General features: G+C 60.7%; 1 protein-coding gene across 1 annotated transcript; it reads left to right on the top strand.

The window, feature by feature from the left end:
- The first annotated feature begins 11,041 nt into the window (after positions 1 to 11,041).
- LOC131419384 (ly6/PLAUR domain-containing protein 2-like) lies at positions 11,042 to 13,028 on the top strand. Its single transcript, XM_058564460.1, has 3 exons — positions 11,042 to 11,099; positions 12,340 to 12,459; positions 12,760 to 13,028. The coding sequence occupies exons 1-3, from the start codon at positions 11,042 to 11,044 to the stop codon at positions 12,960 to 12,962; spliced, it is 381 nt and encodes a 126-aa protein (XP_058420443.1). The 3' UTR covers positions 12,963 to 13,028.
- The last annotated feature ends 503 nt before the right edge of the window (positions 13,029 to 13,531 follow it).

Raw genomic sequence — 13,531 nt, 5'->3', positions numbered from 1 at the left:
GGGGGGGGGGGGAGGCGGTAATCTCGGGGCCGAGCGGCTCGCCCTCTCCTGGACGGTGTGGCGCTGGGCAGGGGCGGGCGGGGCCGGCAGGAGGGGGAGGCGGGGCCCCCGGAAGGAGGGGAGGAGGGCCGCGCTCTCGCTGGGCGCCGCTCGGGGTTCGCTCTGCACCCTCCCTCCGGGTGACCAGTGTCCGGGCCGGCCGGCAGCAGGATCCCGGCGGAACGAGTGCGCGGTGAGCCGGCCTTGGCGCCGAGGGTCTCCGCGGGCCCTCTATCCCCTGACTCTGCACCCGGCTGAAGCGCTCCCGCCTGGACTCGGGGAGTGGCCTCCAGGTGCCCCAACCCAGCTGGGCGTTGGTACCCCCAGGGACCAAGAGTCGGCGGTCTTTAAAGGGCCCCCACCCCAGATGAGCTCCATCCCCAGCCAGGCTGAGAAGCACGGGTGTACCCAGCACCAGCCATCCTGGATAGAGGGGTCCAGGGAGCGCCGGCCCTGCTTCCAGTGAGGCCTGGCGGGGTGTGCAACATCCCTGTGCCTAGTGTCACACAGGCCTCCTCACCTGGCCAGTGCCCCCAGCTCCAGTGTCTGCGGAGGGGCCTGAGGAGCCCCCTCAAGCTGGCCCAGCCCAAGTGGGCAGGATGGTGGCAAATGCCTGTGTGGTGAGATTGTCCCTGGAACCCAGAAGGCCTTGGCCTCAAAGCATGGCCCTCGTCAGGGGAGCCTGTGCTGGAAGTTGGGTCTTGAGAGCTTCGCTCCAAGCTTGTGGGAGCTCAGGCGATCAGGGCATCCTGGGGGAGCCAGGGCAGGGGTCCTCAGGCAGGCCTGGGTTGGACTTCCCAGAGGATCTGGAAGGACTGGCCTCACCCCAGGCCAGAAGACAGGAAGAAGCTGAACCCCAAGGAGTGGCTGGTCCAGTGCTCAGCCCAGACAGCAGGCCAGGACCCGGGTGTCTCTCCCCTTGAGGCCCAATCAGGTGTGAGTCTTTGAGGAAGGCTGAGAGGAAGTCAGACCCCATTCCTGAGCTCCCACACCCGCAGGACCCCCAGGAGCGGTCAGCCTCAGAGAAGTGACCAACTCCCTCATCCCCAAGCTGGCTGCAGGGCCAGCACAGGCCTCCGATGCTAGCTGGGAGGGAGGGCAGACGTGGGCTCTGACCTCCTGACTCAGCGGGAGAGGCCTGGGGCGAAGTCATTACCCTGCTTGGGCAAGCCGTTTGTCCTGGGTCAAGTGGTGTCCTGGGCCAGAGCTGGGAGGAGCCACGGGATGGGGTCCCTCCCAGGGGACGATGGAGTAGAGCCCTGCCTGGCTGTCTGTGGGCTGGGGTCACTGAGAGCAGGGATCCAGTGGGAGCTGGGCGTGCCGCTGTTGGGGGTCGCTCCTTACAGCTGCCCCCTGCCTTGATCTGTCCATGCCTCCTCCACCCTGACCTGGTCCGAGCCCAATGCCCATCACGCTGCCCCAGTCCCCCGGGACCCTGCTGTCCCCCACCGCTACCACAGACGGGGGCTGCTGTCCTTGGAACGCAGCGCAGAGCACACGGAAGGTGCTCAGCTAATGCTGGGCCGGGGCCGCGAGTGGGAGGTGTGTGGCGCTGCAGAACACGGGGACTCGAAGGGCAGTGCTGGTGGAAGTCCAGCCGGTAAATTTGTGCGGACGGTGTCGATGGGGATGGTAACTAACATCCGTCCACTCTCCCTGTCGTTGTGGTTCTGAGCCCTCCACGACAGCGCTGCAAGGTAGGAGGGGAGCCATTATCATGCCCCTTGGACAGGTGAGGAAACTGAGGCACAGAGGTGAAGTGGTTGCCCCCAGGCTGGCTGGCCTCCCTGCCCACCCACCACACTCCTTCCCTACCATGCAGTCTCTTCTCCCACCAGCTGGGAGGCTCTGCACACCTGAGCCTGGGAGGGGGAAGCCGGGAAGGTGGGTTTATAAACTTAAGAGAATCTTTGCGTGTTAAATAATTATAAGGGCTTAGGGTCAGGAAAGCTTAGAAGGAGAAAATTGGAACCAGAGGTTTGAGAAGCCATGAGGGCCAGAGCTAGGGCGTCCAGCACCATGTCTGGGTGCCAGGCCATGGGTGGAGCAGCAGAGAGAGGAGGGCAGAGGGGTGCCAGTCACCCCTGGCGTGCCCCACCTGTGTCAGGACCATGGGTCCTGGACTGCCGGCAAGGCAGTGGGCGGTCCCACTTTGGGGATCTCTCCAACAGCAATGAGGTTCCCCTCAATATGGATAGATGCTCGGGCTCCTCCTGTGGCTCTTTGTGGTGTCTCAAATCTGGAAGCCTATCCAGGCTATCTCTCGGGAGTGGCTGCTCGACTCTGCTGTGGCACCCCCTGCCCCCCCACCACCACCGTGGACTATCATATTGTGTATTCGCCTTGGAACACAACTGAGGAGAAACTGGAGCTGCCGGCCTTGACCTGGAGACACGGTCAGGTTGGCGTCTGCGGCGGAAAGCGCGTTCCAGCGCGGTGTGTCTGGTCTGGCCCAGGTGCATAAAGAAGACATGTGGAAGGTGTCAGTGCAGAGCTGCGGCCCGTGCTGCTGGATGTGGGGAAGGGAGACCCCTGCTCTTCATCTCCCTCGTAACATCTGATTGCTGTAATGAACACGTGTTTTAGTCATAATTCTACAGCTCTGAAAAAGGTAAAAAGCAATTGAGAGGCCTCTTTCTTTTTCACGCCTCCTTCAGCGAGTTTTGATGGATATTACACCTCAGGGTGGCCTGGAGCTCGTCATTCACATCTCTGAGTCTTGGCTGTCTCATTGATAAAATGGGAATGCTCGTTCCCACCAAGCTGGGGCCTCGTGGGAATTAACGAGGCTATGGGTGTGAGTGCCCAGCTCAGGGCCTGGCACACAGGAGGCCCCGGATGGACGGACAGATGGATGGATGGATGGTGCCCCTGCCCTTCTGTCCCACTCCCAAGGTCCGGGTACTTCCCAGGGCCCTGCCCCTGCTGCAGGGCTAACCCCAAGCCCTGACCCTGACCCTGACCAGCATGGGAATCCGCCTTCAGGCCACAGCCCTTCCCCTGCTCACACTGTGCACAGTAGCTCATCAGGCGAGTGAATAAATTGATGAATAAACACGTGTGCCCTTCTCTCTGTCCCCGCCAGCCACCTTGGCCTGAGCTCCGCCCCACCCTTCCTGTCTGGTTTGGCTGGTCCTGCTGGCTCTGTAGGTCCTAGTCTCCTGTCCACCCCGGCTCATCCAGTCTTGACCTTGGAGCCTGCCCTGGCACAGGGCAAGAGGACGACCCACGGGACGGGAGAGAACAGGAGAGGCAGAGGATTCCCGAGGGACCCCCGGTTCCATGGAGAGAGGCAGACCCACCATTCACCCAGTGCTCCCTCTGAGTGGAGTCCCTGGGGAAGGCTGGTGGGGGCTGGGTGAGGGAGGCAGGACCTCGGGAACCCACCCCACCACCCCAGCCTTCTGGCTCCCTGGTTCCTCCTCCACCTGGGAGCAGGGTCTGAGGCTGCCCAGCCCCAGCTCTGAGGAGCCCACCAGGTAGAGGGTGGACAAAAGCCACTTGGGTAGCCAGAGCAGACACACAGGGGCCCCTGCACTGGCAGAGCCAACCCCCAGTCGACAGCCACCTGCTCTGCCCCACGGTGCCCCATCCTCCAAGAGCTTTTGGCAGAAAGGTGGGCGTGCAGCTGGCGGATTGGCTCCTGCTCTCAGCTGTGCCCTTCTGGGCTCTCACCGTCATGGGCCCCTTTTAATACCAAGGGCCTTTCTGCTACACCCCCACCCCCACCCCCAGGAAAACACCCACAGGTCCTGGGTCCTAGGTACAATCATGACAGTAACCAGATCCAGTCACTCCCAAGAGCTCATCCTGGGGGCAGTGCTGGTGAAGGCTTCTGGTTTCCACCCCGCCCTAAGCCCTATTTGCATGTTTAGGGGAGGGGACAGACTCGTGGGCCTGTGCTGGACGCCCCCCTCCAGGACACCCAAGGGAGGCTGTGTGCTGAGGGCCCACCCTGTGTCAGGCCATCTTACATGACCCTCGATCCTATGACCCGGGCTTATCCTGCTGGATGCACAAGGAAAGAGGCTCATGGGATTAAACTAGGCCCCCGCTGAGGGCATACAGCCAGCAAGCCTTGGGGGCCAGGCTGGACCCCAGCACTGCCCAGGCCCCAGCCCGGCTCCCCAGGCTGAGGGGGCCGCAGGGTGACTCCCACTGCAGAGCCAGGCTGGGGCGGGTGGGGAGCTGCAGCAGGTACAAGACCGCAGCCTGGGTGCCCTGGCCTCTCCCCAGGAGAACAGGTGGCTGCTCCTTGGGCTCCTGCTGGCCGCTGCCTTGAGCCTGATGCGGGGTGAGTCCACGGGTCTGGGCCACCTCCTTCCTATGTCCTCCCCCATGGCTCTGCACCCGTCCCTCCAATCTTGGCCACCACGGAGCCCTGGGCTATGACTCCCCACCTCAGGGGGGCCCACTTCCTGCCCCATCCCCCTCTCCTGCAGCACTGGCCCCTCCTTATCCGCCAGCTCCTACCCACTGCTTGTGGACATCACTCACAGTTCTCCCCCGACCCGAACCCCCTTCCTGGACCCACAGGCCCATCAGCTAAGCCCTCCTGCTGTCTTTGTCCCTGTAAGGGCTGCTCACTGCTCAGTGCCCTGCCCCTGGCTTGACACCTCCCTCCCCCACCACCTAGGCCACCCCACTACTGCAGTGACCCTCCCACACACTGAATTTGATGGCCCTCCTCAGCTCTCCCCGGCCTGACCCCCTAGCCGCACCTGTTTCCTGGGTACCCCATCTCCTGGCTCCCTCTCACCTCCCTTGGGTGGGGAGGAGGAGTCCCTGCCTCTCCTCTGTCACAGGCCCCACCTCCAGCCCTGCAGCCCAGATGCCTGCCCCAGGGCTACTTGGTGACATCCCCCCTCAAACCGGGTGTGTCTGTCACCTTCCCACAGAGCTCCGAGTTGGGACAGACTCTCCACCCTCCCAGATGCCCGAACAAAACCAGCTGCCCCCCATCCAAACCCAACCAGCCCCCGCGCCCCCAGCCCTCACCTGGCAAGGCCTCTGTTTCCCAGTCTGGGTCCGTGGCGGCCTCACCAGCAGCGTGGCCCTGCGTGAGATGGTCCCTGGCACAGGCACAGTGCCCCTCCTCTCAGCAGTCTCTCGGATCCGCCCACTGTCCCCACCCACAGGGACCCCCTCCTCGCCTGGGCCCTGTGGGGGCCCCCTGTCCTGTGGGAAGGGTCTGTGAGGCTTGGGGCCCAGGCCCCACCACAGACCTCTGAGAACCGCCCCTGGGTCATCGCGGGGGACAGACGACAGGGGGTGGGGCCTCTGGCAAAGCCTTTGTCACAGCCAGGGCTGGGTCACAGGGGTCTGGTGGCCACCAGAGGGAGGGGCCATCCATCAGCCTGGCTCAGCCCTGGGCCAGCGGATCACGAGAGCCCTGCCCAGTGCTGTGTCCACTGAGTCATGTCTGACCCACAGGCCCCTCCCTGCCTAAGTGGCCCTCCTCTGAAATCCTACCTTCCACCCCACAGAACAAGCCCCTGGCCTGGGGTCACTGCCTTGTCACCTGAAGAATGGGGGGTCAGAGCCCTGTGACTCTCTCTGAGGAAGCCCCATGTGCCTCATCATTGCTGGCGTCCTCCCCCCGCCGCCCACGGGCAGCACAGCGTCCCCAGTCCTCACGCCGTCCTTGCTTTAGCGTAAACAGCGGAGTCCAGACTGGGAGGTGACCCGCTTGGCTCTGCAGCGAGCCAGGGCAGGACGGGAACCTGGTCTGCAGCACCCAAAGCCAGTCCGTTTCTCCATCGTCCTGCCTCCCTCCCTTCATCGTCTCAGAGCTTGCTCACTGTGTGCCCGTGTGCAGGGTGCTCTGAGCGCTGTCCCTCGTCATCCAACACCACTCGGTCCAGCAGCCCATCTCCTGTTTGGAGCTAAAATCTCCTCCTCCCTCCCTGCCTCATTGCTGAAAATGCAAAACTCCTGACAAGGGACAGAATTGTTCTTTTTCTTGACAACCCTACCCCCCAGAGTTCATTGCTTCCTCCCTCCCTCCCTCCCTCCCCCCTGTCAAATGAATAAAAGAAACCTTAACTAAAGTGGAGTGGGGAGGCCTGTAGGAGGAGCTCTCAGCCCCATCACACATTGTCAATTACACCAACCAGGAATAGACCTGGGCTTGCATCTCCCACAGGAAAGTGTTTACAACTTTACTACCTGGCAGGGGGAAGACTTCTTTCCCTGCCCAGCAACAGCCCAGCCAGTGAGAGGCTGTAGAACCCGACCAATAAAAAGCCTCTATACTTTGGACTCCTAGTTTCCTCCAATGGACTTTTTATCGCAGCCCCTCTGAACTCCCTCTTTTCCCTATAAAAGTAAGCTCCCCTCCTTCGTTCTCTGGATTTGCCTGTGGTCCACCATGACCTGTGTGTCCTGAATTACAATTTTTTGGTTGTTCCTGAATAAACTCGTTTTGCAGGTAAAATAACTGGCCAGTTTACTTTTTAAGTTGACACAGTTGACAATGAATAAACAAATTGTGGTCTGTTCATACAATGGACTATTTTTCAGCTATAAAAGGGAACAAAACACTGATGCAGGCTACAACTTAAATGAACCTTGAAAACATTATGCTAAGTGAAAGAAGCCAGACACAAAAGACCACATATTCTGACTCCATGTGTATGAAATGCCCAGATTAGGCAAATCTGTAGAGACAGAAAGTAGATTAGTCGTGCCAGGGGCCAAAGGGAGGGGGGGCAAGGGGTGATAGCTGAAGGGTAAGGGGTTCTCTTGGAAACAATGCAAGTGTTCCAAACTGACTGGTGATGGCTGCATATATTTGTGGCTATACAAAAACACTGAATGGGTGAATTGTATGGTATGTGAAGTATATCCAATAAAGCTGTTAAAAATTAAAGAGAAAAAAGGAAGAAAAATGTTTTAAAAAGAAAAAACAAGACCCAAAATCCAAATTAAGAAAGATTCATGACTACATAAAAATCTAAAAAGAAATACATGAAAAAAATACCATAAACAAAACTAATAAACAGAAGACAAAGTAGGAAATATTTGCCACATATGGAAAAAATGATTATTCTTTTCCCATACAAAGAATACTTACAGGCCGGCCCAGTGGCACAAGCGGTTAAGTGCACAAGCTCCACTGCAGCGGCCTGGGGTTCACCGGTTCGGATCCCGGGCGTGCACCAATGCACCGCTTGGCAAGCCAGTGGAGGAAGTGAAGGAAGATGGGCATGGATGTTAGCTCAGGGCCAGTCTTCTTCAGCAAAAAAAAAAAAAAAAAAAAAGAGGAGGATTGGCAGATGTTAGCTCAGGGCCGATCTTCCTCACAAAAAAAAAAAAACGAATACTTACAAATCCACAAGGAAGGGGCAAAGGACATGAGTAGCATTTTCAGAGAAAAAGGAATTCAACCACACTCGGAGTCAAAGAGGAGCAAAGTAAAGGAAGTAGCATTTTTAAATCCATGAGCAAAAAAAGTGATGAGACAATGGTGACCAAAGGGCAGGGAACCCAGCCCTCCGTGTCATTGGTGGGAATCCATGCAGCCTCTTGCAGCCTCGTGGAAGGCAAATCAGTGCCATCTATAAAACCCTCAGATGCCCTAGAGTTTTGTTGAAGGCTGACTCCCCAAGATGTCACCCAAACACCTGTGGACGGGAGGGAGCGCTCCATCGACACAGAGCCCCCGCCTCTCCGTGCTCCTGAGCTTTGAGAATCCGGTTTAAGGCAAGTCTCCTGATGTGGGGACTTGGTGAGCATTGGGTAAGGACCCTGATAAAATAGTTTAGGATTCTGAGGCAGGGCTTCTGAGTGTAAAGTGTCGTTTGATGGTTTCCACTGAAGAGCCGATGGGACCTTTGGGAAGTTCCTGCAACGAATGATAGTTCTTTGCCACCTTTATCTTCCTGGAAATCTCCTGGAAGGGTCGGGCAGTGGTGATGGAGACATGGGAGTAGAAGCCCCAATCACGTGGACAAGGAGCCCCGAGGCGCATGGGAAGATGACGTGAGTTCTCAGAGCGACCCAGCTGTGTCCCTCCTAGCACTCGTCCCACTGGTTATGGCTGAAGGGTGTGCAGACTGCGCAATAAGACGCTCACTGAGCAGGTTTTCAGCACAAATTATGAGCACCCTAAATGCCTGCTAGTACAGAGGTGGGAAATTAGGGCACATCCAAATCAGAATCCTTCTGGAAGGATACAGAGGAAATGGTTACAGCAGCTGCCTTGGGGAGGCCTTTACATTGTCTGTCACTTTCTCCACAACAGAGAAACATTGGCTACGTTCTGAGCCATCTGTCTGCCCTGCCGTACACCCCAGAGGGGGACAAGGGAGTGTGAGCCCAGGTGGGGACACCACTCAGCCTTCCTGGGGGTCCACAGAAACTGCCCAGATGAGACACCCCACAAGCTGGGGAGGAGGCAACGCTGGGAGCAGCAGAGCCTTGACCCTGGTCACACACTGAGCCCTGACCCTGGTCACACTCTGAGCCCTGACCCTGATCACACGATGAGCCCTGACCCTGGTCACACACTGAGCCCTGACCCTGGTCACACTCTGAGCCCTGACCCTGGTCACACTCTGAGCCCTGACCCTGATCACACTCTGAGCCCTGACCCTGGTCACACACTGAGCCCTGACCCTGGTCACACACTGAGCCCTGACCCTGGTCACACTCTGAGCCCTGACCCTGATCACACGATGAGCCCTGACCCTGGTCACACACTGAGCCCTGACCCTGGTCACACTCTGAGCTCTGACCCTGGTCACACTCTCAGCCCTGACCCTGGTCACACTCTGAGACCTGACCCTGGTCACACACTGAGCCCTGACCCTGGTCACACTCTCAGCACTGACCCTGGTCACACGCTGAGCCCTGATCCCCGTCGCACACTGAGCCCTAAGCCCGGTCGCACGCCGAGCCCTGACCCTGGTCCCACTCTGAGCCCTGACCCTGGTCACACGCTGAGCCCTGACCCTGGTCACATGCTGAGTTGTGACCCGGAGGCTCCTAGAGCAGCTGAGAAGGGTGTAGAGCTCCCAGCAGGGAGCATTCTAGACAGAGCCAGCCCAGATCCCGGCCAGCCGGGTGACATTCCTGCCCACCCTAGTATACATCTGCAACTTTGCAGAAAGTTTCAGCCTGGGTCTCCCCAGTGGGGTCAGGCAGAAACTCTAGGAGGAGCGAATCCCCGGGGGCCAGGCGTGTGTTCTGGACGAGAAGCACAGGTGGGGCCCCTGGGCCTGAGGACAGAAGGGAGTTTGGTTGGGCTGGGCCACAGCAAAGGAACTGGGCTAGACCCAAGGAGGGGCCCAGGGCGTGTGCGCTGAGTGTCTAATCCAGTTAGCTGCCCCCAGCAACAATGCTCGACGACTGAGGCAGGGGGACAGTGAAGTGCAAATTCAGACAGGCCTGGCTGCCGCCCTGGCGTCCACCCAGGCCTCGCTAGGTGACCTGCCTACGTCAGCCAGCTGCTGGGAGCCTCCCCTCCCACAGCCAAAGTCAGTCGTTGTTTAGTGCTGTGTACATGCGAAGCGGTAGCCAAGAAAATAAGACCCAGCAGGCGAGACACCTGACACGGGCTGGGTGCTCAGGGAAAGCTATGCGCCCAGGGAGGCCCTCCCAGTCAGGGGCGAAGACCAGACCCTAAATGGAGCTGATCCCGCAGGAGAGCCCAGGGACCACAAAAGGGCCACAGGTTGTTGGGGAGTCCCCAGACCGACAGAATTTCGACCATGGGAGGGCAGGGGCGGGGCCTCCCTGGCAGCAGGGAGAGCAGGAGCAGGGTCTGGGAGGGGAGTGAGATGTGGAGCCTCTGGGGGAGATGGAGGAGTCAGTGGGGCTGCAGGGGAGCCCGGAGGGAGTGGGCACAGCCCAGCAAGACCATGGCCTTGACCACCTGGCAGGAGGCCCCGGGGCCCATCAACAACTCTTCTGATCCCAGGGTCTGCTCTGGCAGCTGTGGCTTGGAGGAGGGGGTGACAGTGTCACAGGTGGGGCACACCCTGGGGAGGCTGAAGTGCAGGCACCCTGGGGGCTGCGTGCGTGTGTGTGCACGTGCGTGTGTGCATTTGTGTTTCTGTGTCTGTGGTGGGGAAGCAGTGACTAAAGCCACACCTGAATCATTGAGCCCAAACTCACCTCGCTCCTGTCTAAGCATTGGGCAAGGGCTGACCCGCCAATTTCCCAATTTCCTTACCTGAAATGGGGCCAGGTGAGCCCTGCCTGCGCGGCAGCCCCACTGGCCCCATTAGAGATCAAAGTGTACCTGCCCCTCCAATGGGTTACCACAGTTAGCATCCCTGGCCCCTCCCCGCCCCCACCCTCCACGCAGGACCTTTCTGTTGACCCAGCTCTTTTCCTGTCTTTGTTCCCTTAAGCCTCTGAGCACTGTGGCTGGTTGTCCAGACAGCAGTCTCCCTCACCACATCCCCACGTGACCACCTCAAAGCAGCAGGAGGTGGGGCCGGGCACCCTGGGAGGATTCGAACCCAAAACCCCTAGACCAGGAATCTGCCCTGGAGACAGGAGTGGGGACCCAAGGCGGGGGGAAGAGGGGGAGTCTGACAGAGGCAGGAGTCAGGAGAGCCCCACCCTCTGCCACTCCCTCCCAGGCAGTCTGGGGGGTGCTCACCCAAGCACTGCGGCCGGGTCTCCTGGGTGGAGGGGAGGAGAGGGAAGGTGAAGAGCTCCAGGCCCAGGGAATTACAGAGGGGGGTGAGGTCCCCCAAACCCTAAGAGGAGGATCTTGATGGTGCAGCAGGGGTCCCAGGCTGCAGGAGGTAGAGGTGGAGGGAGGTGAGGAAAGAGGCAGGAAGGGGTGGGAGGGGAACCCACAGAGGGATGGGGCATCCAGGCGGAGGTGGGAGGAGCCCCAGAGGGCGGGGCGGGTCTCTGCACTTCTGCTGCCAGCTGGAAATCCAGTCCTCACGCTAATCTGCTGGCTGACTGGTGGGGCGGCCGCACTGGGTGTCTGCTGTCCAGCCAAGGGCAAGCGCAGAGTTCACGGTGCGGGGACTGGACCATGTGGCAGAGGCAGCTGGCGCTGCTGGTGCTGGTGGTGGCCGCCTGCGGAGAGCTCGGTGAGGGGTGCAGGGTGGGTGGAGGGGACAGTGCCCCAGTGGGACAGAGGGAGTGGAGGAGAGCAGGGACGTTGGAGAGATGGGGTGGTCCATCTGGTGCAAAGACAGAAGGGAAGAGATGGAGAGTGGGGTGGGACAGGCGTGGGGGCACTGCGCCCACCGCCCAACCAAGGCTCAGGAGGGGTATGGCACGAAGGGGTGCCCCCCAACCCAGGGCTGAGACTGGCTGGGTGGGCTGGAGTCCACGGCAAAGGCCCTGGGTGCCAGTTGGGGAAATGCATTTCATCGGGGGCCGTGGGCACCTGGGGAGGGCAAGGTCGGAACCCTGCTCCTGGTTCTCTGCCATGGTGCGGGGACAGGGTGTGGGGGCAGGTCCCAGAGGTGCCTTGGGGCAACCAGGGAGGCACTGGGGGCAGGGGGATGGAGACGAGCGAAGCAAACCCAGACATATTGGGGGACCCGACCTGGGGTCTGAGAGAACAACTGGGGGAGACATCCCAGCCCTTCGGGGCCCCCACACTCAACCAGAAAAGGTGCTGGGTGGAATGGGCTCCAGCCAGATGGTTCTGCCCATTTCCCAGAGGGGGAAACTGAGGTCAACCCAAGAGACACCGTGACACTCAGGGGGTGGAGGCGCCTGTGGCCTTACTGTGCACGTGGGCTGCTTGGGCCAGTTGGAGCCAGCCAGGCCTGCTTGGGCTCCCGTGGCCGGGGTGGGGCACTGGGGCAGGAGGGAAGAGGAGCAGCCTGCAACCCACCCGACCCGTCTGGGTCCCGCCGGACCGCGGCTCCTCTCACCTCCCCTGTTAGGCTGGCTCCCATGGGCACGCCCAGCCGACCCTGCACCCCACATGCCTCCCCACCTGACCCATAACCTGCACTGCAGCCCTGTGGGTCCTGCACTTTGCTGATGAAGACACTGAGCAGGTGACCTGCCACCCCGAGGCCCCCCCCACCCCTGCAACGCCTTTTACTGCAGGGACGCCAGGGGGTCCATCTCCCTGCGCCTCCTCCATGTTTCCAAAGCTGCTTGGCCCGCAGGTTGAGCCACCTCCCCCAGGGGCGCATCTGCCTCGGGACTCAGGGACCCCTGTTCGCAGCTCCTGAATCTTCCCAGAGGTTTAGTTGGTGGGCAACTGGACCCTGGGTGGTGGTGTCCCCCTCAGACCTGGGCCTCCAGGACAGAAGGCTTGGCAGGGGCAGGGCCTGCCTGACCCGTCTATCGTCCCTTCTTGCCCAGCGGTGGCCCTGCGATGCTACACCTGTCTCGAGCCCACCGCCGTGGCCAGCTGTGTCACCATCGTCACCTGCAAGGCCAACGAAACCATGTGCAAGACGACACTCTACTCCCTGGAGTTAGGTCAGCAGGCACGGGCGGGGCAGGACTGGGTCCCAGGGTCAGAGTTGTCCCCATCCCAGTCACCACTGGTCAATTCAGCCCCCTCTGGCAAGGAATCCCTGTGCAAGGTGCTGTGTGTCCCTGGGCATGGTAGGCGCTCAGCCGACAGTGGTGGAAGCAAGAGGAGGGGCTGAGTCACGGAGGGATGAGACAGGGTGGCGACCCCAAAAGTCCTGTGTGAGGTGGCTGCCAGGGCAGGTGCTCGAGGGCTGAAGGACGGACCGCCCGGCCAGCCCTGACTGGTACTCCCGTGCCCCGCAGTGTACCCCTTCCTGGGGGACTCCACGGTGACCAGGTCCTGCGACAGCAAGTGTGTGCCCTCGGCTGTGGACGGCATCGGCGTGACCCGGCCCGTGTCCTGCTGCAACAGCGACCTGTGCAATGTGGACGGGGCGCCCGCCCTGGGCAGCCCCCGCCTGGCCTTTGCCCTCGTGCTTATCCCCTTCTTGAGCCTCGGATTCTAGAGCCCCTGCCCTGCGAAGCCCAGCCCCGCAGCCCCTGAAGAAGCACTGCCCGGCCACCTGCACCAGGCCTCCTGCATCTTCTTTCTGGGCAGGCACCTGCCCCCTGGCGCGGGTGGGGGGGCTCCTGCTGTGTCTCTGGCCCAGTCAGCCTAGGCCTGTGGCCCCCTCGGCCCCTTTCTCAGCCCCTCCATCTCCAGGTCTGCCTCTGCCCCGCCCGTGTCCTCCTGGGCTCTCTCTGGAGCTGTCTCTCTCCTCGCTCACATCACTGTCCCCTCCATTGGTCTCCCCTCCATCTCCTGGTGACATGGTAATGGAGAGGGGTCCCTAGGCCTGGGACACACACCCAAACCACGCAGGTCTCTGCCCTCCGGGCCCTCAGGGGCTGCAGGGACCTGACTGGGGCAGGGCAGGGGTGGCTTCTCGGAGGAGGGGCGTTAGGGCCAGGCCTTGAATGAAGGAGAGATTGGTTGGGTAGAGGAGGGCTGGCCAGGCCAGACGGAAAGAAGGTCCAGGAGGGCCAAGAGTGGGCCGGGATCTGAGATGGCTTCATGAAGCACCCCATGGCCCAC

The sequence above is a fragment of the Diceros bicornis genome, chromosome 21 (genome assembly GCF_020826845.1).
Source record: "Diceros bicornis minor isolate mBicDic1 chromosome 21, mDicBic1.mat.cur, whole genome shotgun sequence".
Classification (NCBI taxonomy): domain Eukaryota; kingdom Metazoa; phylum Chordata; class Mammalia; order Perissodactyla; family Rhinocerotidae; genus Diceros; species Diceros bicornis.
The sequence above is the reverse complement of the archived record's forward strand: the minus strand, read 5'-3'. Positions and strand labels throughout refer to the sequence as shown.